Genomic DNA, 27,234 nt, shown 5'->3' with positions numbered 1-27,234 from the left:
CAGCACCATCGCACTCAGCACGCGTTACCAAAGAATGGTTACAGAATGAGGTTTCTCGCTTCATTTCCAGCGCACAATGGCCACCAAAATGTACGGATACCAATCCGTTGGACTATTGTGTCTGGAGGATTTTGGAAAGCAAGGTTGGCACTAAATACCGCAGAGCAACATTCGGACAGCGTGTGACGGTTTCATTGGCCGTTTGAAGGCCATAATTCGTGCCAAAGTTGACAAATTTGAACAAGTCTAAACTTATTCTAAAATTTGATGCTAATTCCGACATTAAAAAATTAAAAAAAAATTAAAAATTATGGCTTTTGACTTTGTTGTAGTTTTTTTTTTATCTCACCCTGTATATGCCAAATTGTCCTTTCTATATCTGTTTTCTTTATTCTCAATTTTATTCTCTAATCCTTAACAATTTGTTTACCCCCCTTAAGTGTTCGGCGGCATTCGTAAACGAAATGTAAAATCAGTTCATCTTCCATTGACGTGTTTTTCGTTGTCTTAATTTATTGGTTGTCTGATGCGTTTGTAACGTCATTACGGTTGTTCTGCCAACATCTGTTTGCATAGACCCCACATATATTCAATATTCAATATATTTAAATGCAACAGTACAATCTAATTTCTCACAGAATTCACTTCAAATCAAATTTAATTAAAACCAAATAATAAGTGAAAAAAAAAACAGTTTAAATAAAGCCAAAAAAAATTACAGTGCCAAAAAAAAATCGCAATTGATATCAAGTATGTCCTTGCATTGAACACAGAGACAAATCACGTTTAGAAAACGAAACATGTCTTAAATTATTTAGACTTTGCCTAGAAATATAATTCATTGGGTGATGTGTGTGTGTGTGACAATAATTATAAATCAATAAATGATGAAAATTAATTGCATTACATTCGGCGTTGCAGAAACTCGGGTTGCGGTCCTCCACCATGAGGAAAATTTAAAAATCATCCAGGGCATCCAGGATAAAAATTTTTTAGACATCCATTTGAAGTTGATGTGGAAATCTGGATATAATTCTCAAAATATAAAAAAGAGCATCACCGATTTAAAACTTGAATATATTGAGGTGTTCTTACAAGGATACCATCTGAACACACAAAAAAAAAATTAAAACTGCATACTCTCGGATCTCTCAAACTCTAGAACTATCAGAACCTGGATTTTTTAGAAAATTGTTTTGAAGGACCAACATTCCAAGAAGCCTGATTTTCTTAAAGAATATTTTTTCAAGGACCAACATTCCAAGAAGCCTGATTTTTCAAAGAATATATTTTCAAGGTCCAAGAAACTTGGATTTTCAAAGCCTATGTTTTAAGGCATGAACAGAGCAATATTTTTTCAAGGACCAACAGACCAAGAATCCTGCATTTTTAAAGATTTTTTCAAGGACTATAAGACCAATAAACTTGGATTTTTAAAGAATATATTTTCAAGAGATTTAAAAAGAAAAATCAAGGACTAACAGACCAACAGACAGGAATATTTTTCAAGGACAAGGATTTTTTAAAGATTTTTTTTCAAGGGCTCTCAGACCAATAAACGTGGATTTTTAAAGATTATTTTTTTCAAAAACAAAAACATCAATAAACGTGGGTTTTTAAAGATTTTTTTTTTTTCAAAAACAAAAACATCAATAAACGTGGGTTTTTAAAGATTTTTTTTTTTTTTTTTTTTTTCAAAAACAAAAACATCAATAAACATGGATTTTTAAAGATAAAGTTTTCAAGGAGGAAAAGGCAAAAAACTGGGATTTGTTAAACATTACGACTAATAAATGTGAATTTTTTAGAGATTTCTTTCGAAGACGATTGAGACGACATAGGATCAATAAACATGGATTTTTTAAAGATTTTTTTCAATGACGATTCAGACGACATAGGACCAATAAACGTGGATTTCTTTAAGAATTTTTTAAGGACGATTGGGACGAATAGGACTAATAAACGTTGATTTTTTTAATGATTTTTTCAAGGACGATTGGGACGAATAGGACTAATAAACGTTTATTTTTTTAATGATTTTTTTTTTCAAGGATATTTGGGACGACATAGGACCAATAAATGTGTGTTTTTTAAAGATTTTTTTCAAGGACAATAGGAATGACAAAGGGCCAATAAATGTAAATTTAAAAAAAAATAAGGACGATTAAGACGACATAGGACCAATAAACATGGATTTTTTAAAGATTTTTTGCAAAGACGATTGGGACAACATTGAACCAATAAATGTGGATTTTCTTAATTTTTCTAAAGACTTTAAGAGTGTTTTTAACAAATATTGTTGCAAGGACGAAAAGACCAATAACCGATTTTTAGAATATTTTTTTTTTTTTTTCATTGACTATCAGAGCGTGGATTGTTTTAAGAATATTTTTTCAATGACCATTAGGGCGTGGATTTTTTAAAGAATATTTTTTCAATGACCATCAGTGCGTGGAATTTTTAAAAAATATTTTTTCAATGACCATCAGGGCGTGGATTTTTTAAAGAATATTTTTTCAATGACCATCAGGGCGTGGATTTGTTATAGAATATCTTTTCAATGACCATCAGAGCGAGGATTTTTTAAAGAATATTTTTTCAATGATATTTTTTCAATGATCAGGGCGTGGAATTTTTAAAAAATATTTTTTCAATGACCATCAGGGCGTGGATTTTTTAAAGAATATTTTTTCAATGACCATCAGGGCGTGGATTTGTTATAGAATATCTTTTCAATGACCATCAGAGCGAGGATTTTTTAAAGAATATTTTTTCAATGACCATCAGGGCGTGGTTTTTTTAAAGAATATTTTTTCAATGACTATCAGGGCGTGGATTTTTTAAAGAATATTTTTTCAATGACCATCAGGGCGTGGAATTTTTAAAAAATATTTTTTCAATGACCATCAGGGCGTGGATTTTTTAAAGAATATTTTTTCAATGATCATCAGGGCGTGGATTTGTTAAAGAATATCTTTTCAATGACCATCAGGGCGTGGATTTTTTAAAGAATATTTTTTCAATGACCATCAGGGCGTGGATTTGTTAAAGAATATCTTTTCAATGACCATCAGAGCGAGGATTTTTTAAAGAATATTTTTTCAATGACATCAGGGCGTGGATTTTTTAAAGAATATTTTTTCAATGACTATCAGGGCGTGGATTTGTTAAAGAATATCTTTTCAATGACCATCAGAGCGAGGATTTTTTAAAGAATATTTTTCAATGACATCAGGGCGTGGATTTTTTAAAGAATATTTTTTCAATGACCAGTAGGGCGTGGATTTTTTAAAGAATATTTTTTCAATGACATCAGGGCGTGGATTTTTCAAAGAAAAATTTTCCAAAGATTTTTTTAAAGCGTCGATTTTTTAAAGAATATTTTTTTAAAGAATATTTTTTCAATGACCATCAGGGCCTGGATTTTTTAAATAATATTTTTTCAATGACCATCGGGGCGTGGATTTTTTAAAGAATATTTTTTCAATGACCATCAGGGCGTGGATTTTTCAAAGAAAAATTTTCCAAAGATTTTTTTAAGGCGTTGATTTTTTAAAGAAAAATTTTCCAAATATTTTTTTGTAAGGCGTCGATTTTTTAAAGGAAATTTTTCCAAAGATTTTTTTTAAGGCGTGGATTTAGTTTTCCACGAAAATGTCTTTTAAAGCTCTACCCTGGTTATTAAAATGTTTTCAAGTCTTATTATTATAAAGATTTTGCTCAAGGACCATCAGAGCTATAGTCTTAAATTGTTTTTATTTTTTGTAATTATTTAAAAGAATATTTTCAAGGACTATCGTGGTTTTTTAAGTTCTATATGAAAATGTTTAAAGAGTAATCTCACAAAGACTATCTAATCTATGATATTGTGTTTGAAGGATGTTCCCCAAGTGCTATATGGTCTACAATATCGGTGTCTTACAACATTTTTTTTCCAAGAAGTATAAGGACAAATTCGAGGATTGTATTTCTAATCTGAGCAATTCAGTACAATTTATTATTTTTCGTACAAATATAAGATGCATTTCCAATTCACCGCCAAATCTCAAACACAGGTACCATCAGTAATCTAAATATCAAATTGCAGAATTTTATCTCTACACCAGCACCCCATACCAAATAAAGTAACATTCAGTACTATTCGTACAACTATAGTACACATTTCCAAAGCACATCCACGTGATCCTAATACCAAATTTCCGTTCACCCAATACCAAATTGTACTAAATTTAGTACTATAGTACTATTTAGTACTTTTTGAACTCGGAGAACTTGAAGAATATTTACTGGATATCCGATTTTATAAAGGGCGTTTTTTATAAGAATATTTTTAAAATCGAATCATTAATTTCTCGTGTATTTTCAAGGCCAATAAGAGGATATATTTCTAGTCCTATTAGAACTATAAACCAATTTTAGATGGTTAATTTTTTTGAAGCGAAGTTATGGTACTTGTTGTTCCTCAAGCATTGAACTTGTCTTTCTTTTTGTCAACTTCTTCTTCTAGCAAAACCACCCACCATGCTGGACAGATTACCGATTGCACCGAAACTGTTAACCTTAAACAAAGAGAGACCAATACTTCAATTCGAAAAAGAAATAGGCTTTGCCAAGGTCGATCATGTGGATGATACCGAAGTGGATCGCATTGCCCAATGCATTGCTGGCCGGGCAATATTTTTAACCGGTGCCACAGGATATTTGGGGAAAGCTCTAGTCGAAAAATTGCTAAGGTGAGTTGCATTAACGATGCCATCGCTTCGTAGAACTATTATTGTAATTGTCTCCATATCTTAGATCATGCAGTGATTTGAAAAAAATCTATCTTCTAATGCGACCCAAAAAGGGCAAATCTCCGGAGGAACGTCTCAAAGAGTTGGTGGACAGTGTGGTGGGTATTGAAGAGCAGGAAAAATATTGTAATAGAAATGTTAAATATATCTTATTTTCAGTTATTCGATAAAGTTAGGGAACAGCATAGCTTGGATTGGGTAATAAGCAAGGTCAAACTTATAGCCGGCGATGTTATGGAACCCCAGCTGGGAATATCTCCAGAAGATATTGAAATCTTAAGGAATGAAGTCTCCATTGTGGTGCATTGTGCGGCAACAGTGAGGCAAGTTTTTCCCCTCCGTACTCCGACTTTGAAATATAGTTGATCTTTTCATTTTGAATAATACAGATTTGATGAGGCCCTGCGCAACGCCGTCTTTCTTAATGTACGCGGAACTAGATATATGCTGGACTTAGCTAGTACATTTAAAAATTTAAATGTATTTTGGTATGTCTCCACCACGTATTGTCATGTCCACATAGATAATCTTTACGAGAAACCCTATGATCCACCTGCAGATCCGCACAGTATAATAAAAATGTGCGAGATGTTGAGTGACAAAGATGTAGCGGATGCCGAAAAATGTATAATGGGAAACATTCCAAATTCGTATTCATATACAAAATCCTTGGCTGAGGCCTTGGTGGTGGAGAGATTTGGTAAAATGCCGGCGGGCATAATTCGACCATCGATTGTAATACCCCCACTTCGTGAGCCAATTCGAGGTTACACTGACAATATGAACGGTCCCATTGGTATCTTACTTGGTGCCGCAAAAGGCGTCATACGCACAATGTATATTCGAGAAGAGGGCTATGGTGATATGGTACCACTCGATTTTGCTGTAAGTGGAATTATAGCATCCACATGGCGATATCTGACGACAGACGTTGAGCCCATGGAAATGCCCATTGTCCATCTGTCATGTGCAAAAGATATGAAAATAACATGGAGGGAGCTAATTGAAGTTGGTCGTTGGGTTGTTGACAAGAAGGTGCCGGTTAATGGCGTAGTCTGGTATCCGGGTGGTTCAATAAAGTCTAATATAATACTTCATTGGATATCGATGATATTGTTCCATTGGCTGCCAGCATTACTCTTGGATACCTTGCTGGTACTATTCCGCCAGAAACCCGTGTAAGTAAATGTGTACCCTTTCCTCTGTGTTGAATGTTCCATCATAATGTCTTGCCATTTTCTTTTACTAAAGTTTAATTCGTGTTCAAAAGCGCATCACCAAAGGCTTAACTGTGATCGGCTACTATGCCAATGGAACATGGAATTTTGATAATTCAAATGTTATCGGGATGCGTAAGCTTATGAACAACAGAGAACGTTTGACATATCCCATCGAGGTGTTCGAATTTGATCCAACTGATTATTTCGCCGATTGTTTGATGTGTGCTCGCCGTATTATTCTCAAACAGACAGATGATACCTTACCAGCAGCTAAAAGGCACTTGAGAATGTGAGTATATATGACATTTTTAATGAGGAGGCTAATTAATTTTTGATCTGAACATTACCTTTTTGGGCCATGAGAAGATCGGCATTTACATTTCATTTTGAAGTCATATGTCTGATTTTGAACCAACCTATGAAATTCAAATGGAGATCTTTATTTAAAACGATTTGCTCATTATCAATTTATTTCCTTGAATATATTCTTAGAAAAACTATCTTAACTTTATTGAATTTTATCAACAAATTATTTTTTTAATTTACCTTCTTTATTTCCTTTATTTCCTCCCCATCTACAGTATGTGGTGCCTGGATAAACTTGTCAAAGGTCTTTTCCTATTCGGCTTTTGTTATTACATATATCAACATCTGTTTGCCGATTTCATGAACGGATTCTCCGGTCATTACGCTGGATATAAAGAGACCAAATCCCTGATTACAAGCAATGTCTCCAATTTGACAACACCGGAATGGAATCAAACCCACATTGGAGGGATACTTGATGATGTAGTTACAGCAAAATTACAAACACTTTAGTTATTAAGAGCAATGTTCTCAGTTTAGTGCATAAAAATGTATATAGTTTAATGTTTAATTATTCGTTTGTTTTTATACCCTACACCACATAGTGGTAAGGGTATTATTAGCCTGTTCACAGAACTTTTGTGTAAGGCAGACAAACATTTGCTACCCAGACAATCAAGTTTTTATTTTAGTTCATTTACTTTTTTCGTCTGGGAAAAAAGCTCTTTTTACTTATTGCCCTTCTGTCAAAAATTTGTTTATGTTTCCAAAAAGAAAATTTGTTTATATTTTTTAAAAATGATTGCCTCCGTTGGTTTTGGACTTTCCATTTTAAATAAAAGTATGAATAGGGGTGACGGAAATGTCAATCTTTTTCGTCAATTGCGCGATGCCACAAACGTATTGGAACTTCCAGAAGAAAGGTAAGTGTTTGGATGGATCCAGGACAGCGGATGAAATGGACCATAACTTTTGTTGTTTGTTTCAGATTTATTGCCAATTTTCGAGTAAGTAAGGATGTGTTTTTGATGCTGTTGGGTGAAATGGAGCCACAAATGAAACGGAATACAAGGAGCAGCAGTGTTCCACCAATCGTAAAAGTTTCAACATTTTTAAAATTTTTGGCAAGTGGTGGCTACCAATTTTGTGTTGGAAATGAGAGTGTCTCATATATGTCAAAGGCCAAAGTTTCGGAGGTGATAAGCGAATGCTTGAACATTGTGGAGCAGCACATATGTGCTAAATGGATTCGTTTACAAAAAACATTAGGTGAGGAAGACGAATGTAAACAAAGCTTTTTCAACAGCGCTGGTGTACCAGGAGTTGTAGGATGCATAGACGGCTCCCATGTTCGAATAAAGTCCCCTGGGCAACAACAACAGCATTTATATTATAACCGTAAAGGTTACTACAGCATAAATGTAATGGTGGTAAGTTTTTTTCAAATCTATGTAATGAAAATATGCTATTAATTTGTATTATTCATTACAGATATGCGATCATAATATGGTAATAAATTACGTAGATGCTAGACATCCAGGTGCAAATCACGATGCATTTGTGTGGGACCAGAGCGATGCACATGATCATTTTAAAAATAATTTTATTCGAGGCAAGAGGAATACATGGCTGTTAGGTATTTATAGTTGCCTTTTTTAATACACACATACACCAAAATATATTCTTTCCTAAAATTCACTTGAAGGGGACTCTGGATACAAACTTCAGCCCTATATGATGACGCCATACCGGAATCCTTCAAATGCCACCGAAAGGAACTACAACAAGAAACATTCAAAAACTCGAAATGTTGTAGAACGGTGTTTTGGTGTTCTAAAGAATAGGTTTAGGTGCATCATAGTATCGAGAGGGTTGCATTACAGTCCCGCCAAAGCAACACAAATTATAAACACGTATTGTGCTTTGCACAACATATGTATATTTTATAAGAACCATTTGTTACCAAGTGATGCTATGTTCCAAAATGAAAATGAAGATTTAGGTAGTTTTTCCTCTGGCGATGAAACGGCAGCTATTACAATTAGAGACGAAATAGCTTTAAATCTGTTAAATTAAATAGTTAAAAATAATTAAATAAATAAACATAAATAATAAAAATGTAATTAAGCTCTTTTTTATTAAAATTAATAGGGAAACAATAAAATTGATTAGTTGATTAAAAAATGTCTTAACACAATTATTTTCATTCAGTTTTTAAAAATGTTAACATTTCTTGCAAGACATGTTGAATGCCTTGGAGAGAATTAGCCAGCGAGTTGAGTGTTTTTGTTTGCACCTTCATCTCTTCTACCAAAGCATTATTCTGCTCCAATTGTAATTTTAAAAGTTTTATTTCTGCCCCTTGTTCTTTTTCTGCGATCTTTCGTTTCTGTTGGTTTTTGCAAAGGTTTGCTTTCGGCATAACTTTGATAGGGGTTGATGTCGCTTGTGCTGTATTTGAATATTGGTCTGAAGTTGTTGGAGTAACAACAGCAACGATAGTTGAAGGTCTGGGTGGCGTAAGTTCCAAAACAAGAGGCTCTTTCCTATTTGTACCGAAGGTTATTCCATCAGGTGATGCGGCTTTTGATAGCTGGTATATCCTATCGATATCCCTTTCGATATCTGTCAACGAATTTTGATAGGAAGGTCCTCCGCCTGTGCCTTTCATTTGCTTTATATTTTCAGTTATTTTGGCCTTCGTTCTACATTTCATATCTGCCCATATCTAAAACCTAAGCGTTTTAAATACTGTTGTAAAACAAATGGCTGTTAGTGTACCCTTTTCCAATCAGATCCACTTCGCATTGGAGGTCCAACCGAATTTATTTTTTGTGCCACAACAGCCCATTTGGATTCAATTTCGACTTCCCAAATATCGGGCTTGAAGTTGCTAGCTCTGGGAATTCGTCAATAGATTCCACCAAGATCCGAAACTGACCAGGAGTTGTTTTTTTAATTCTAAAAGATTGAAATTTCCTTATAAATTAATGTTTATAATGTAATAACTTGGAAATACTTACATTTTTTTAGTATAAATATCCATTTTACACCCAATATCTTCAATTTTTAAAACTAGACGATTGGTATTTTTTGATTGCCTACTTTGACATTTCGTTTTGTTTGTGTTGGAGTTTGGTGAACCAAAAATTGCCTATTGAAAAAAGCTCTTTTTGATTACTTACATACAAAAACCAAAAATTCTAATCGTCTGCCATTTGCCGAGCAATTGGAAGAAAAATAAGTTTGCTGAACAGGCTATATGTCTTTGTGCATTTGTTTGTAACATGGAGAAGGAAACGAGATAGACCCATAGTTACTTTTGAGAACCTTCATAGAATCACATTCTGAGTCGATTTATGCATGTCCGTCCGTCTGTCCGTCCGTCCATCCGTCCGTCCGTCCGTCCGTCTGTCCATGTATTCTTGTGAACAAAATGCAGGTCGCATTTATTATCCGATTGAGATGAAATTTTCCAAACAATATTTTTTTGGCCCAAGGACGAACCCTATTGAAATTGGTGAGAATCGGATCAAATTTAGATATAGCTCCCATATATATCTTCATCCGATTTCGGGTTAAATGTGCACCAAATGTCCACTATCAGTCCAAATTACCTGAATTTTGGCACACCCAACCGAGTTCGGCCTAGAAGTAAATATATCAAATTTGGAGAAAATCGGTTCAGATATAGCTATAGCTCCCATATATATCTTTCATCCGATTTGGTGTTTAAGCCTCTCATATTCGTAATATGCACTCCACAAGAATGATATTTGGTACCAGATATAAGATGCAGCACAGGAATAGCTGTTTTAAATTTTATCGAAATCGGTTCGGATTTGGATATAGCTCTCATATATATCTTCATCCGATTTCGGGTTAAATGTGCACAAAATGGTCAATATCAGCCCAAATCACCAGTCTAGAAGAAGAAGAAGAATACGTAAAATTTGGAGAAACCCGGTTCAGAGATAGCTATAGTTCGTAAAATGCACGATAGAATTAGATAGATTTTGATTTTGTACCAAATATCTCATAGAGCTCTGAAATGCCCTGTATAAACCTTTTTACGAGAGCTCTACTAAATATGCATAGTGGTGTGGGGTATCATATAGTCGGCCCCGCCCGACTTTTGAGCTTTCCTTACTGGTTTTTTAATAACAATGACATTTAGTACAAAACTAATGGCAATGCTGGTTAACTCGCTCTCTTTCTTTCTTTCTCTCTCCGACTCATCAAGTGGATGGTAATATTTCGGAGAAAAATGTTGCCAACATTGAGGAAAGCCGTTAAGGCATTATGTGTGACGCCGTCTACACAGCTGAGTAATTTCAAAGCCGATTAGGTTACGTTAACCTTACGTTTACAAATGACAATGCAATATGGACCAAGTTTACGTCTCATTAGGGAATATATTTTTAATTTTAAGCAATCATTTAGGAAGTTCAAAACAAACAAAAAATTAATTGTCAGATTACCGACAATTACAAAAACAAATCTAAAACATCTATTAAAACCAGGGTAGAATAAAGAAGGTAACGCCATGTTATCATATTTTTACAACTTTTTCAAAATAATTCATTTGACAACACACAATTGTTTAACTTTATATTTATAAATCCATTGTATATACATTGTGAAATGAAAAACCTGCAACCAACTTCAGACTGCTGTCATTTCTAAGCCACTCGTCCGAAAGCTGTTAAAATTATTCCAGTGACAGCTTATTATGTTATTTACAAGCGCACAAAAGCATTTTGCTGAGAATTTTCCAGAGACAAAAAAAGTCATGCGTGGTGGAATTCAGGCGTGATAGTGTGATTTCTTTATATTTGGCTGGAAAACCGCTAGTGGCTATCGTTAAAGCACTCCAGAATTTAAATTTGAATAAATCTTTTGTGTCTCGTACCATCGCTCGTAACCATGATACTGGTAGCGTAGCCCAACGTCAAGTGGAGGGAAGAAAACATAAACATCAGCAGAAATGATTCGAAAAGTAAAGAAGCGACTTGATCGATTGCGTCGCAGTGGCTGAAAAATGGCTCGTGAACATGTCGCAATATTCCATTCGGCAAATATTGAAATATGAGTTCGGAGTAAAGCCATTGAAATTCCAAAAAGTGCAAGAACTTACACCGCAAATGAAAGAAAATAGACTCAAAAAAGCTAAAGATTTGCTTCACTTGGCCGAAAGTGGTGAACTACCGAATTTGGCTTTCTCCGATGAGAAAACATTCGTTGTCCAGCAGTTTGTAAACAAACAAAATTATCATCAGTTGAAAATGTGCACCTTCGGTTGGCCACCAGAACTCAAGCGCCGGCCATGGTGATGGTGTGGGCCGCCATAACAGTTGATGGTCGCTCTCCGCTCGTATTAATCGACCGTGGCATCAGAATGAATGCCGAATATTACGCAAAAATATTCTGGAGGGTGTATTAAAGCCTTGGGCATGCAAACATTTTGGCCTCAGACCTTGGACATTCCAACAGGACTCAGACCATCGCACTCAGCACGCACCACCCAAGAATGGTTATGAGGTTCCTCATATGCAGCGCACAATGGCCACCAAAAACTCGGGATACCTATCCGTTGGACTATTGTTTCTGGAGTATTGTGGAAAGCAAGGTTGGCACTAAAAATACCAAAGTGTCGGTCACTTCAAGCAAGCGCATTGCCGGGACTGGGCCAAAATACCGCAGAGCAACATTCGGGCAGCGTGTGACGGTTTCACTGGCCGTTTGAAGACCATAATTCGTGCCAAAGATAAAATTAAGGTAACCTCAATTAAAAAAAAGCAATCCCAGCTCTGCAGTTTCTGTAATTTAACTTTTCCCTAGAAACACATTGGATATTTACCGGGTTTCTTACATATTTTTCGAGGTATTTGTAAATGAAGAAGATTTTTCTTGACCAAAAAAGGTATTTTTTAAATTCTTCCCTGGACAAAAATCACGGTATTTTTTAAGTTGTGGTTTTCTTGTGGACATTATTTTCCAGGAAAGGGCATCTTGAACAAAAATCGTGGATTTTTTAACAAATTTTTTTAAAAAAATATAAAATCACACATTTTTTCATTAAAAAGGTCGTTCGCCTTTAAAAACTACATTAAATTGTTGTGTGATATTTAATTTAATAATTTACATAATTTGATCTTAATGTATGGATGTTTCTGCGATGTCGTTTTGTTATTGCTGCCCGCAAGCGATTACATTTAAATATTGAATTGAGTGTGTTACAGTTAAATCTTAATTCTCAGTGCATTAACCCAAAGTTAATATATTTAATTTTGAAAGTTAAAAAAATATTTTTTTTTTCATTTTCGAAGGGATTTTAACCAGCCAATGATATATAAAATTAAATAAAAATTCTGTTTGGGCTTACTCCAAAAGCTGGCCTTGTAGAAACTGTTTTTTTTTTTTTTTTTTTTTTTTGTTTATAATTTTAAGATCCTGTTAAGAATTCAAAACTCCAAATAAATTTAATTTTGTTCAAAAATTGAGGTAAACCTCCAGGAGAGATGTGCAAAAATATACTGACCTTAAACTCAAAACCGTTATTGCATGGCGGATTCTGTAGACAACGAAATGGCATTAAAATTTGATGGAATTGTTTCTATGACCTTATTTCTCCTTTTCTTGTAGCAAAACTCCCCACCATGCTGGACAAATTGCCGATTGCTCCAAAAATTTTGACCTTTCCCAAAGAGAGGCCAAAATTACAATTCGAAAAAGAGGTGGGATTTGCCAAAGTCGATCATGTCGATGATACCGAAGTGGATCGCATTGCCCAGAGCCTGGCTGGTCGAGCAATATTTCTAACCGGTGGCACAGGATTTATGGGGAAAGTCCTTGTGGAAAAATTGCTAAGGTGAGTTCCGTCAATGATTCGATTTCCAAATAACTGCAATCTATAGATTACATTTTTCCAGATCTTGCGGGGAGTTGAAAAAAATTTATCTTTTGGTGCGGCCCAAAAAAGGCAAGTCACCCGAAAAACGTCTTAAGGAGGTGATGGATGATGTGGTGGGTATTGGAGAGTAGTACCGGTGATTTAAAAAACGAAAATTTAAAATATTTCGTTTTTGCAGTTATTCGATAAAGTCAAAGAACAGCATAGCTTGGATTGGATAGCGAGTAAGGTCGTACTCATAACCGGCGATGTATTGGAACCCCAGCTGGGTATATCGCCAGAAAATATCAAAACCTTAAGAAATGAAGTCTCCATTGTGGTACATTGTGCGGCAACAGTGAGGTAGGTTTTCCCCCTCTACCTGCACATTGAAATATTATCGGTTTGTCCCTTTCATTAATACAGATTTGACGAACCCCTACGCAAGGCCGTCTTCCTGAATGTTCGCGGTACCAAGTATACACTTGATTTATCCAGCACATTTAAACATCTAAGTGTATTTTGGTATATCTCAACGACATATTGTCATGTCCATGTAGATAATCTTTACGAGAAGCCCTACGATCCACCCGCAGATCCGCATAAAGTTATTAGCCTGTGTGAATTGTTGGGTGACAAACACATGGCGGCAATCGAGAAACGACTAATGGGCAATATTCCGAAATCCTATTCATATACTAAATCGTTGGCGGAGGCCTTGGTCGTGGAGAGATTTGGTAAAATGCCAACGGGTATAATTCGTCCATCGATTGTAATACCAACGTGGCGTGAGCCGATTCGGGGTTGGGCCGACAACGTGAACGGACCCATTGGTCTCTTAATTGGTGCGGGAAAAGGTGTCATACGCACCGTGTATATTCGTGAAGATGGTTATGGAGATATGATACCAGTCGACTTTGCTGCAAGTGGAATTTTAGTGGCCACATGGCGTTATCTCACGACAGAGTTTGAACCCATGGATATACCCATTGTACATCTGTCAAGTTCGAATGAAATAAAAATTACCTGGGGAGAAGTCATTGAAGTTAGTCGTTGGGTTATAAACAACAAGGTGCCACTTAATGGTGTAGCCTGGTATCCGGGAGGTTCCATGAAATCCAGTTTAGTAATGCATTGGATATCGATGATACTATTCCATTGGTTGCCAGCATTACTGGTGGATTTCTTGTTGGTGATATTACTCCAAAAACCTGTGTAAGTGAATGCGTGTTTTTTTTTTTTTTTTTTCAATTATTGATTTTCCAATATTCCGTCATAATGCCATGCCATTTTCCGTAGTTTAATTCGTGTGCAAAAACGCATTACCAAGGGTTTAGAGGTAATCGGCTTCTACGCTAATGGAACATGGAATTTCGATAATACAAAACTTATTGAACTGCGAAAGCTAATGAACAATAGAGAACGTTTGACATATCCCATAGAGGTGTTCGAATTTGATCTGATTGATTATTTCGTCGATTGTGCGATGTGTGCCCGTCGTTTTATGCTCAAACAAACGGATGATACAATACCAGCAGCCAAAAGGCATTTGAAAATGTAAGTAGACACTAAAAGTATTTTGAATAACATATGTAGACCCATGAGACTCCATAAGACTTCATGACAATTTTGTTCTCAGTTGAGAAACATTGTTTATTTGGATAAAATCACCATTAATATTTACTAAAAAGTAGTATTTATTATTGTCAAATAGTTGTTTCTTATTTAAAAAAAAAAAATACCTACCTTCTTTATTTCCTCCATGCAGCATGTGGTGCCTGGATAAACTTCTCAAAGGCCTGTTCCTTTTCGGTCTATGCTATTACATATATCAACATTTCCTTGCCGATTTCTTGGAGAATTTCTTAGGTCGTTATTATGGGCATAATGAGACCAGCGCCACCATTTCTAATACACCAAATCCGGAATGGAATCAAACTCACATTGGGGGATACTGGATGCTGCTGTTACCCAAAAATTAGAAACAAATTAGAAATTAAGATCTTTATTTCCTGTTTATTTGAATTAATTCAAAAAATGTGTATATAGTTTTCTTTTAAGTTTAATTATTCTCGTTTATTTTGAAAAATAACAATTGAAGTTAAAAAATGGCAATGCTTCCTCTCTCTCTCTCTCTTTTCTCCTACATGTAGCTGGCAATGCTTAAGACAAAAATGTTACCAACATAAATAAAAGTCTTTAGGGTATTTTTTGCGACAGCGACAGAAGGGATGTTGGCGTCTTGAATGTTTTGAAAAGCAATCAATATAAGTTGTATTCTGGAACCTGAAAAATACTACTATTATATATACAATTTTTCACTTGAAACCCGTTCCTGTACACGAAAATCCAGTAAAAGAAATTAAAAAGAGCACATACAAGAATTGCTTAATACTTTAATACTTTTCTCGATGTGAAATTTTCTATATAAAAAATAGTGGCATAGTGCCCAAATTTTTGAAGAACTGCCAATTAATTTTAAATTTTTACTTATTTTTCGTTTACTTACTTTCCGGGCAAAGCATTTTTCGCAGAGCGAATGTAGCATCGCTCACTTTAACGAGTTTTACCATTAAAAATAATAATTACAGCAATTATAAGGTTGGACAGATTCATTAAATATGAAATACTCAACCCTGAAGCTTGAGTCTTGTAACTTCTAATTTACTAATAACCATGGTACAATAAAAAGGTAAGGTAGTGCTCCCAGGTATAATGAACTGTCAAACAAATTTTGGAATTGAAAATGTTGAATGAAAAGTTGTTTAAATTTGTAAAAATTGTTGAAAAACGCGGATAATAATAACCTCCGAATGACGTCGTATAAGTAAACATATATAAATAAACTTATATTTGAAAAAACATTTAAAATTGTTTGACATATCAATGCTTCTAAGCGTTGATGCATCTACCTGTATTCTTCTACCATGGCACCCAGCTGATTACAAATTTTTTTCTGAGTGTGCCCGACTTCTGTCAATTTTGTGTATATTTGTTGTTTTGAAAAATAAAAACTTTTTTTTTAAATCAAAGATTGGAAGAATTTTAAATTGCGGGGCTCGCATTAATAATATTAACCAGATTTTCCATGAAATTTAAATATGGAACACTTAGTTTCATGCTTTTTAGTAGCATTTTTAACATCCAAGCATTTTTTTCATCTTTCGCGCTATTTGACTCATTTTAGAAAGGAAATGAAAATCAACTTGTTGCCTATGATGTTGAATAATACTGACAGGAAGCGGGCATAGTCTCAGGGCTGTATTTCTATAGTTTTACGAAGCTGTTCTACCTTCTTATTGTACCATGCTAATAACCATGGCGCAGTAGCAAGGTGTCCCTCCAAATTTTTAGTCCAATATCAAAAATTGTTTACTTGTTTTTGGCTATTTGTTCTGTGATTTCAATGACAAAATTGCATTTTGTCATCAAATTTTGTAGTAAACAGTCTTTTCTCATAATGTTCAATTTAAAAAAAAATTACGAAAAATGAATCGATCGTCGGGAATTTTCCACAATATCCAGATCCTCATAAGATGAAAACGTAATCTCCCTAAAAATTGAAAAAATTAAATTAAATTACAACAGAACTTGAAAATTTTCAAAATTTTGTTTGTTATTCAAAACAAGTACTGTATATATGTTTTGACATTACAAGACTATCAAAAGAAAAAACTATAATCATTGATGTAGTACTTTGATTTGTATTATCTCTTTAAAAAACCTTTTAACCCGCGAATGTGGCCGAACGAAAAAAAAAACTGTCTAACATCGTATTTGACATGATCGTGACGTTTTTGCTCATTGCTGCTACTTTTCCGTTCCCATAGTTTTTATTTATTTTTTTGTGAGAGCACCAAATTCCTGGCATTTTAATCTTTTGAGCTGGACCAAAGCTCTTATGAATAAAAAATTTTGTATAAATGTTTATTTTTGTAAAAAACTTTAAAAAAATATTTTTGTATGCAGTAAGGTCCATTAAACAGTTCGAATAACTATTTTTGTGATTGTTTTCACAATTGCAAAAGAATGAAATCAGCTGGTCTTATCTGAAAGGCCATGGCAAGCAGAAAGTACAGCGCGCCGGCTGCAACTTGTTTACACATGATAGACAGACGCCGTCAAAAAATCGTTTAGCTCCGGTGTCTGTTTATACCTCTTTAGAACTACGGCAACACTAATTGGCAAACGAACTATGACAGCAGCTGTCAAAATTACATTGAAGAAATTTTTTTGTTCGGTCGGTCTCCCCCTGTAGAAAATTTGTTTTCCTCTTGTTTTATTTGAACAGAAAAAAGACCATTTAATTTGCAAAGATCAATAAACGAAAATTAACAGTCCCTCCAAAAACAATGTGAAATTCATGCCAGACTTGAATGAAATAAGTGAAGGAAAATAGAAAAAAACAGCATCCCATATTTTGCAAACTGCTAGCCACTCTTCGTCGGTTTGTTTGAAAGATTGAATGAAAGACTTGGAAGGTAGTAAGAAGGTGTCATTGGTTGGTTTAATGATCCTTGATTTAAGTATCGACAAAAAGGATTTAATACAACAGCAAGAATATCAACAAAATTACCTTAACAATAATAAGGAGTTATAGAGGACGAGTCATTGCTACTACCCTTTGACATGAACCTTTGTTGCTTCTCCTCACCATCGAAAGCAAGAAAAGAAGTAGTAGTAGCCCGTATCGTTGTTTGCCTTTCAAATTTTATGTAACAGAATTAAGCAAACAAAACATTATATGCCATAAAAATAATAAGAAGTGAATATATTATTAAAATAGCACTGGGCCATTTATGGGAGGCAAAACATCTGCCCGTCTGTAACAGCTGTTAATTGTGTGAAAATGAATGAATGAATGACTACAATATAATAACCCCCATATCAACCCACCAACCAAAATAATCCAAAATTGTTTAACTGCAAGAAATCTGCATGTGAATTACTTTTACAAAAACAAACTGGTGCTATATTATTGTCTTGAGATAAAAAAAGGTATCGTCATTTAGCTGGATACCATTCCAGTCATTGGGGAAATTCTAAATAAATACAAAATATATCAATATCAGCAGCAATAACATGTCTACAACTAACTCCCCGGCCGTATCATCGGTATCCATGATCGGCAGCGGTACCATGGAGGGCACCCTCAGCAAATGGACAAATGTCATGAAGGGATGGCAGTATCGTTTCTTTGTGTTGGATGAAAATGCCGGTCTCTTATCATATTATACGGTATGTATGCAAGTCAAATTTGTTAATGTTTGTGTATTCGTATGTGTGTTTCCAGATATCGCTGGCAACCAAGCTCTACAATATGTTTTCTTTACGAGATCTTTTGTGTAAACAAAACCAATTGTCCATAAAGATAACACGCGAAAAAAGACAAACAAATTTATTTGTCTGTTATATTTTGGCTGGCTTGACTTCAGAGTCAAATGTCTAACTATCTATCTATCGTTTTTTTAGAAGAAGATGTTAAGAATAATCAATTAAAGGAATTGTACAAATTTTCAGATTGCAACACAGATATCAGCCGCAACCATAATCAATTCTACACTATACGAATGTATTGGTTGAAAGTCGCCGCATACCTTTTCATGAGTAGTATTCGAAAAAAAAATGTTTAATAACCAACACACAAAAATTGTCTATGATTCATCATTCTTTGATATTGTTGTCATTTACCTCAATGGTGAGCGTCGGCAGCGTTGAGGCTAAATGAATTGTGTCACACTAATTGTTTGGGTACAAGGGGGTCAAGAGAACCAATGAATCTGAAAGGCAATCAACTAATTAAAATTAATAATAGGAAAAATGAGATTTGGAAATAGATTGGAATGAGCAAGTCATTAACGGTATTGGAAGTTTCCATATCCTTCACCATAATATGAAAGGGTTAATTTAGCTATTCCATTTGTACCACTTGGAAAAAGTCGTTAACATGCGTTACTATACACATTTGATCTGGGATTGTGCGTGCAATAGGCTCGCACTTGTTGCTATTTAAATATTATCGCCAAGGAAAGTGGAAAAAATCCTTTGTTTTATCAAAAGCTAAAATGTGCCCAATCTTGAAATTGAGCTAACGAAATGTGGCCTTTTAACGCCCAAAATATTGAAAGGTTTATGTCTAGGTCTTTGCGAATTCGTAATGCATTCTATTTAGAAAAAAAAAAGACAGTAATCGGTAAAAAATAGATTGTAGAGTGAGAGATCGCGAATGTTTAAAGGATTGAAAAATAACAGTTCAGAGTTATTTTTATTCATTAACATTTGTTATTCTGTTATGCGTAAAATTTGTTGCATACTTTTAGGCGCGAAAACCGATTGAATTGAAAATGGGAGAATTATTAGTTACAATAAGATTGGATAGAAGGAGGAAGAGTGAACATAGGAGGCAGGTGAGAATTTAAATTTAGAACTTTTTTTTATCAGCTTTAGTCTTTTGTCTTTTGTTAGTGTGTCTGCATATTCTGATGTAGTTATCTGTTTTCTGGTTCCAAGTAAGTATTGAAAAGAAGTATTGACCTTTCATTCAGTTATCGCGTTTTTTTTTTTTTTTTCAATTATTTATTCAAAATAAATGCAACAGGTTGTTTGATTTTTTATTGTTTTGATACTAATTCTGACATTACAAGCCAAACAGGTAGACTTCTATACTTGCAATTTTTTTCAAAGTTGACCTACCTTCTCTTTATTGCACCATGCGCTCTCCTCCTTTTGTTTCTTACCTTGGTGCCAAAAATAATACCAAGGTATTTGGCCTATGGCCTCCAGTTTTAGTAGCAACAATTATTTTAATTGATTTTTTCCTAATGAAGAGCATCAGTCTCACCGTAATTCCCTACATTTGTTACAGAATGGTCTATAGATCTTATGAGCACATAATTTTGAAATAGGCTGCCCTCATAGGCTTTGAGTAAACCTAGATATCAAATCAGAATCTAAAACGGGAAAGGAAATGTGATTTCTGTCCTATATCATATGAATTCACGTGGATATTTATAGACAAAAAAAAACAAGATTGATCGTTCTGTTTTATCCTCGCCTTCGCAGAGTCAGGAAAATTACATACTCCAACATTATTGCTATCGTCATTGATCTATGCCATTATTACGATTTGTTTAAATCAGAAGTATAAAAAATAGAATAGATTTTGTAATAATTTCAGGTTTGTTTCTTTATTTATCAACATTTCTAGCAAAGTTTTAGATTGTGCTTAATTTCAGTTAGTTGACAATGCGGACTATAACCAAAGAATTTTTAGAAAAAAAAAAAACTATTTCGAAACATATGCATATCCGAATTACGCGCTGGTAATATAGGTTTACCTCCTGTTGCCCTATGACCAGCACATCACATCAAAGAAGACGTTTAGTCCCTTTGTTTTATCCTCACCTACATAGAACCAGAATATTCCATACTTCAACTTTATTGCTATCGTCATTGATATATGATATTATTCCGATTTTTTAAATCAGACCGTTCAAAAATACAATATATTTTGTAATAATTTTAGGTTAGTTTCTGTATTCACGAACATTTCTAGGAAAATTCTAGATTATCCTTTAATTCAGTTAGTTGATTATGCCGACTATAACCAACGATTTTTTGTTTAAGAAAAATAACTATTTCGAAACATACGCATATCCGAATTACGCGCTGGCATAATACGTTCACCTCCTATTGCCCTATGACCAGCACATCTTCTTGTCAATTTATCTCTGGGATGTTCAACCGAACGACTTTGATATTCTTCCGATGGTCTTGCCTGCGAATAGAATTCTGTATTGCGACGTCGAGGATAGAGCTCCATTTGATTGAAATTTAGATAGCCAAAGGGGTTCTACATCGAGATTTTGATAATAAACTACATTTTCACATTTTAGCGCGATTATTTACTTACATTTGAGGGATACATTTTGCCAAAATGAGAAATAGATAATTTTGTAAAATTGAAATTGAAAATTGAATTGAAAACTTTATTTACCCAATTAGAATGAAAATAATTTGATTGAATATATCAAGTTGAATTTGTCATATTAGTTGTGTTCCTGCATTTTCCAAGCAAAAATTTTACATTGACCATTTAATGGTAAACCCCGAACTTCAGGGGTTGTGATTTGGCATCTATTTATTTTTCTCATGGTGGAAATGAAATAAATTTTGGCACATTCTTTTAGTGGAAATTTGAGTTAAATATAATATAATAGTGGCTTCGCTAGGTCAGTGTCCTGCCGTTAAATTTTGTCCCATGCTTCACAGGGAATAGTTACATTCGCAATAGTCTTTATGGGCAAGAGGAAAGATAAGTGGAAATAATTGTAATTATTTTTCGTTAATCTGTTTTGAAATCGTAGTTTCTATTCAACGAACCCGTGGTGGTAGAATTAATGGGTGACCCAAATTTGATTTTTCCGGCCAAAAATTGTTGTCTTCCATTTCGCTTTTAAAAGCTTTACAAGTCACCAATTATTGCTCTAATCCGGAACCTGAAAGAATCTACTAGTTTTGCATTTCGGTTATCGCATGGCACAATTACAGAAGTTGGAACAAATCAACCCCCTAAATACAATTTTTTCTTTACGTGTCCCTAATCTCTCAATATATATACACACTTTGTATATATGTGTGTATTGTTTTGAATAAAAAATACAATAATTTGCCCTTTCTCAAAAATCGACTTCACGTCGTCATTTGTCGCTATCGACAAAAAACGACAACCCTAATATCATTAATGTCGCCTCGACTTCATTTTACGACACCGACGACAAATTTCAATTTTTTACATTTTCGCACGGAAAACACACATATGTACATGTATGTCTAAAATATATCGTAATTTAATATGAAAAAAGGAACTTTTGGGTTTTTATATCCTACAACACTATGTGTTGGGGGTATTATAAGTTTGATTGGGCCAAAAATTATGTAACACCACGAAATATTGGTTTCCCACATAGGAAAGTATATATGGATCATCCTAGCTCGCCGAGCTGATTCGATCTAGCTATGTATGTCCGTCCGTCCGTCTGTCCATGTTAATTTGTAATCACTCTACAGGTCGCAATTATGGCCCGATCTTCACGAAATTTGGAATGGAGGTCGGGGTTGGGCCAGAATAGAACCCTATTTCTTTTTGAGATGATCGCCAAATGTTTAGGGGTTGAAATGGGCCAAATACTGAAAAAATGTCGGATTTTGCAGTAGCTATACAGGTCGCAATTATAGACCAATCGACGCGGAATTTCGCATGTAGCTAGAGTTTAGAACGGGGAAGAAGCCTACCAATTTGGGTGGTCATCGGATAATATTTAGCGGGTAAAATAGACCATATATTTTGTGTTGAAAAAATTCAACATTTTTCATTAAACCGCGAATATTTTAAGTCCCGGCGAAATCACAAAGCCATGACAAGGTTACTCCTGATCTTTACATTGATGTTAACATCCAACAAAACGGATATATAGCAAAATATGTGCGATATATATGTCTATCTAAGAAGATATGCTTGAAAGATCCCTTATATGTCGAGAACGGCTGAACTGATTTCGACAGTTCTCATTAATTCAGAATGGCCTCTTGGCAGGAAAGAAAAAACGTCTAAAAAAATCGCATAAAAATATCTCTCTAAAGATGAAAATATTGATTTTGTAACATTTTCTCATATTTTTTCAATTTTGTCATATTTTTGGCATATTTTCATTTTGAATTAAACATTTGGTAATATTTCTACAGCTAACAAAACTAAGTAGTTATGACATCAGAATATCATATACAGATCGCATTTATGGCCCGATCCTTACGGAATTTTGCATGGGGATAAGATGAGGGCCAGAATAGAAGCCTGATCGCCATATATTTAGGGGTTGAAATGGACCAAAAAACTGCAAAAATGTCGGCAGGTCGTAATTATCGCCTGATCATTACGCACATTTGAAAGGGGGTTACCGGACATTGCAAAAGCCAAGCAGTTTTGGATGGCCATCCAGAAATATTCAATGTGTGAAATAGTTTGCCAACTTTTGTAGACAAAATACGAAAATGTCCATTCCAGAGACTTTTTCGAGAATTCACAAATACAGGAAAGACGCACTTCTGACAATTTCGTTAACGAATATAGTCAAATGTCTGTATCTCATATAGATGCGTTTCAGTCAAAAACCAATAATAAATGTTAATCTTTTGCCACTTCTGAGAGATTATAGGTCTTTGGGAAATATTTGTTCCAGATCTAGGAAGACCATTTACGTGCAACATCTTCCAATAAATTGGAAATGAGCAAATTAGTTCAAGTTTCTATTATTCGAAAATTAGAGACCGAAACCTGATGCTTTTCTTCTATTATTTGTCACAATATCTTGTGGAATTCTTTCGAGTATCTCACCTATATAATCTGTATCGTTTATTATAGTGTTGTAGGGTATTCAACGGTCGGCCCCGCTCGACTGTAGCCTTTGCTTACTTGTTTCCATTTACGAATGTCTTTCGAATTATTTTTTGTTCCACCAAACCGATGAAGTAATTAATTTTTTTAGCATTTCAGCAGCTTGTCTGCCAACACACATAGTCGTCTTTGTCGTTTAAATTTAACATTGTAATGTTAATTTAAAACAAATTAATCATTTAGCGGAAATTAAAGTACAATGTATAAAAATCCTATAACACTACACATATTGCAAATGAATTTGAATCGACATTCATTTTCTTTTTTATGTTGTTGTTGTTGTTTTATTGACCAAAAGTTCATGGAACTGATGGAATATTCGTTTGTCACTTATCTTATCTGCAAAATACAGTAGAGAAATTAATTAAAATCAATTAATAAAAAATGTGGACAATGATCGTTAATCTATTTTTGTTCAAAAAAAAAATTCAAAACAAACCCAGGCAATGATAACCAACCCCCCCCCCCCACACATACATAAAATATAAATTATTTTTTGATGCAATTCTTTTTTTTATTATTATTTTTTCAAATGTCAATTTTCTCCACTCGCTTTCGCCTGACGACTATAGGCCTTCTTATAGAAATCATAAAATCCATAAAATATAACACTGACCACCATACAATAATACCATCTCAAGATGGCCGGTATCATGCAACGGCTCCACATCATGACCGCTTGGAACAAAATAAACACAAACTGGATCATTTGTATGATGGTAATGGATTTCTTTAGCCATAGCAGATGTCGCATGAACTCGGCGCTACACACATTGGCTAGCAAATAATACGTATACATAATGACATGTACCCAACAATTCAGATAGATGGGATACAAAGCTCCGTTGCCTGAATGGAGAAAAGCAAAAAAGATAATTATTATTAGTTGCAAAGATTTTTATTTTTTTTATAATTATTATTAGTTGCAAGTATTGTTGTTGCAAAATGGTCAGGCTTAATCCTTTTACATTTTACATTTTAGACCTCATAAAGCGGTGCTTGATCAGCATAAAATTTTATATCTATTAAGCGATGCCGTCCGTCTATCCATCTGTGGAAATCACTATAGCTTCCGAACGAATTGAAGTAGATTGATAAAATTTTGCTCAAATGTATATTATGTCTGCAGGATTTTTGGTATTGAAAATGGGCCATGTAGATCCACGTTATGGTATAGCCCCCGTATAACGGTACCTGCCGATATTCGGTATTTTGATGATTTTAGCGACATTATTCATCGGAATCGTTTCAAATTTGGTATTTGAAGTTCGTAATAAATACTACAGCCTAAGACAGAAAATTGCCTCTGCAGGTTCACATCTTTGTATAGCCTCCCGATATTCGGTATTTTGATGATTTTAGCGACATTATTCATCGGAGATGTTTCTAATTTGGTATTTGAAGTTCGTAATAAATACTACAGCCTAAGACAAAAAATTGCCTCTGCAGGTCCACATCTTCTTATAGCCCCCATATAACGGTACCTCCCGATTTTCGGTGTGTTGATGATTTTAGCGACATTATTTACCGGAATTATTTCTAATTTGGTATTTGAAGTTCGTAATAAATACTACAGCCTAAGACAGAAAATTGCCTCTGAAGGTCCATATCTTCTTATAGCCACCATATAACAGTACCTCCCGATATTCGGTATTTTGATGATTTTAGCGACATTATTCACCGGAATTCTTTCAAATTTGGTATTTGAAGTTCGTAATAAATACTACAGGCTAAGACAGAAAATTGACTCTGCAGGTCCACATCTTCTTATAGCCCCCATATAACGATTTAATGATAATGATTTTTGCGACATTATTTACCGGAATTGTTTCTAATTTGGTATTTGAAGTTCGTAATAAATACTACAGCCTAAGACAGAAAATTGCCTCTGCAGGTTCACATCTTCGTATAGCCTCCCTATAATCGGTATTTTGATGATTTTAGCGACATTATTCACCGGAATTCTTTCTAATTTGGTATTAGAAGTTCGTAATGGATACCACACCCTATGACACAAAATTGTCTGCGCAGGTCTTCGTTTTGCCTACATATAACGGTACCTCCCGATATTCCGTATTTTTATGCCTTTAGCTACATTATTCATAGATTTTTTTAGTTTCGCATTTGAATATTGCAATGGCCTATGACAAAAGTTACATATGCAGGTCCATGTCGTCGTATAGACCCTAATATAAAAGCTACATTCGGTATTTTTAAGATTTTAACAGAATTTTTAACGGATTTTATTGTTTCTGAGAAGTGCCGAATTTGTTCCAAATGGTGGAGGGTATTCAAAGTTCGGCCCGGTCGAACTTACAGATTTTTACTTGTTTCTAAAATAACTTCTGAGGAGAATATCCCAGACAAAAAACAAGGGAACTGATGAGGATTGGAGGCTCTTTCCAAAACCTAGGTATTCCCTGCCTAACCCCCTGGTAAACATTACCATCGTTTTCCACTAATAAAAAAACGTTGTTTTGATAAAAATAACAATAACGGGATTAAGCCTTACCATTTTGCAACAACAAGATAATTATTATTTATGTTTGTTCTTTTTTTTTTTTTTTTTCGTACTCTACCTCGATAGTATCGTAGCAGAAGAAAAACCAGTGTCAGAGTCGACGAATGATGAAAAACATGTAAATATGTAATTTGATTGCGTTTCTTCCTCAACACAAACACCACCGTATCGGTTAATTCGATTATTTTAAGCCAAAACGTAATATAGGTTACATCATCGAACTTTTTCCGCTCTGGCGAATTCGCTTCGTACAGTGTACATTTATTGAACTTGAATATATTCCATGATGTGAGTTCCCAAATCTGGAAAAATAAAAGATATAAAAAAATGCACCACAACATTTCAACAACACAATAATTCATTATTAATTTGGAAAATGTAGTATCATGCACTTTTGAAGGGGTTTCGGCTCGTTATTTTTGAATTGTTTTAATACGTTTTCTGAGAACTACTCTAACTTTCGAAATACTCACCGAAAACTCTAAATTTTTGTTGGAGATTTATTTTACAGTTTTTAAGAGCTATGATTATTTTTAATTTTGGTTCTTTGTGGGGGGTCTTCGAAGCTGTCCAAAGCTTAATAAATAGAGGGTGAGATGAAAAAACTGCAACCAACTTTAGACTACTGTCATTTCTAAGCCACTCGTCCGACAGCTGTTAAAATTATTCCAGTGACAGCTCATTATATTGTTTACAAGCGTACAAAAGCATTTTGTTGAGAATTTTCAAGAAAAAAGTTATTCGTGATAGAATTCAAGCGTGATTTCTTTAGATTTGTCGGAAAACCCACAGGTGGCCATCGTTAGAGCACTCCAGCATTTAAATGTGAATAAATCTTTTGAGTCTCGTACCATCGCTCGTTCCCGTGAAACTGGTAGCGTAGCCCGACGTCAAGGATGTGGTCGGAAGAAAACAGCAACATCAGCAGAAATGGTTCGGAAAGTAGAGAAGTGACTTGATCGAAAGCCGCGTCGCCATATCGCAAAATTCCATTCGGAAAATATTGAAAAATGAGCTCGGGGTGAACCATTGAAATTCCAAAAAGTGCA

At 34.5% G+C, this 27,234-nt stretch overlaps 5 protein-coding genes across 7 annotated transcripts in view; 4 read left to right on the top strand and 1 right to left on the bottom strand.

Annotated features, from left to right (window-relative positions):
- Positions 1-599: 599 nt before the first annotated feature.
- Positions 600-13,020, top strand: LOC101889237 (putative fatty acyl-CoA reductase CG8306). The gene is made up of 8 exons (XM_005182172.4): positions 600-750; positions 4,508-4,733; positions 4,798-4,891; positions 4,953-5,116; positions 5,183-5,971; positions 6,045-6,302; positions 6,595-6,802; positions 12,965-13,020. Exons 2-8 carry the CDS (start codon positions 4,522-4,524, stop codon positions 13,013-13,015), a joined length of 1,776 nt encoding a protein of 591 aa, XP_005182229.2. The 5' UTR covers positions 600-750; positions 4,508-4,521; the 3' UTR covers positions 13,016-13,020.
- On the top strand, positions 6,967-8,442 carry LOC131803894 (putative nuclease HARBI1). The gene is made up of 4 exons (XM_059125765.1): positions 6,967-7,242; positions 7,308-7,749; positions 7,811-7,955; positions 8,025-8,442. The coding sequence occupies exons 1-4, from the start codon at positions 7,118-7,120 to the stop codon at positions 8,393-8,395; spliced, it is 1,083 nt and encodes a 360-aa protein (XP_058981748.1). The 5' UTR covers positions 6,967-7,117; the 3' UTR covers positions 8,396-8,442.
- Positions 12,979-15,342, top strand: LOC101889411 (putative fatty acyl-CoA reductase CG8306). Its single transcript, XM_020036303.2, has 6 exons — positions 12,979-13,190; positions 13,252-13,345; positions 13,411-13,574; positions 13,638-14,426; positions 14,511-14,768; positions 14,980-15,342. The coding sequence occupies exons 1-6, from the start codon at positions 12,979-12,981 to the stop codon at positions 15,191-15,193; spliced, it is 1,731 nt and encodes a 576-aa protein (XP_019891862.1). The 3' UTR covers positions 15,194-15,342.
- Positions 15,343-17,384: 2,042 nt separating this feature from the next.
- Positions 17,385-27,234, top strand: part of LOC101901083 (oxysterol-binding protein-related protein 9) — a 61,155-nt gene continuing 51,305 nt past the window's right edge. The window contains exons 1-2 of one of the 3 annotated variants that reach the window (XM_059125760.1): positions 17,385-17,692; positions 17,998-18,449. In XM_059125760.1, the coding sequence (XP_058981743.1) occupies positions 18,294-18,449 (156 nt within the window). In that variant the 5' untranslated portion in view covers positions 17,385-17,692; positions 17,998-18,293. Of the gene's footprint in view, positions 18,450-27,234 lie in introns of all 3 variants that reach the window. The other 2 variants (XM_059125762.1, XM_059125761.1) reach the window with 2 other exon arrangements.
- LOC101901465 (elongation of very long chain fatty acids protein 4) overlaps positions 24,154-27,234 on the bottom strand; it is an 8,283-nt gene continuing 5,202 nt past the window's right edge. The window contains exons 4-5 of the mRNA XM_005182158.4: positions 26,244-26,487; positions 24,154-24,513 (exon numbers count right to left, since the gene is read on the bottom strand). Of these exons, the coding sequence (XP_005182215.1) occupies positions 24,200-24,513; positions 26,244-26,487 (558 nt within the window). The 3' untranslated portion in view covers positions 24,154-24,199. The remainder of the gene's footprint in view (positions 24,514-26,243; positions 26,488-27,234) is intronic.

Source organism: Musca domestica, unplaced genomic scaffold (genome assembly GCF_030504385.1).
Source record: "Musca domestica strain aabys unplaced genomic scaffold, Musca_domestica.polishedcontigs.V.1.1 35, whole genome shotgun sequence".
In the NCBI taxonomy this organism is placed as follows: domain Eukaryota; kingdom Metazoa; phylum Arthropoda; class Insecta; order Diptera; family Muscidae; genus Musca; species Musca domestica.
This window is presented reverse-complemented; position numbering and strand designations above follow the sequence as displayed.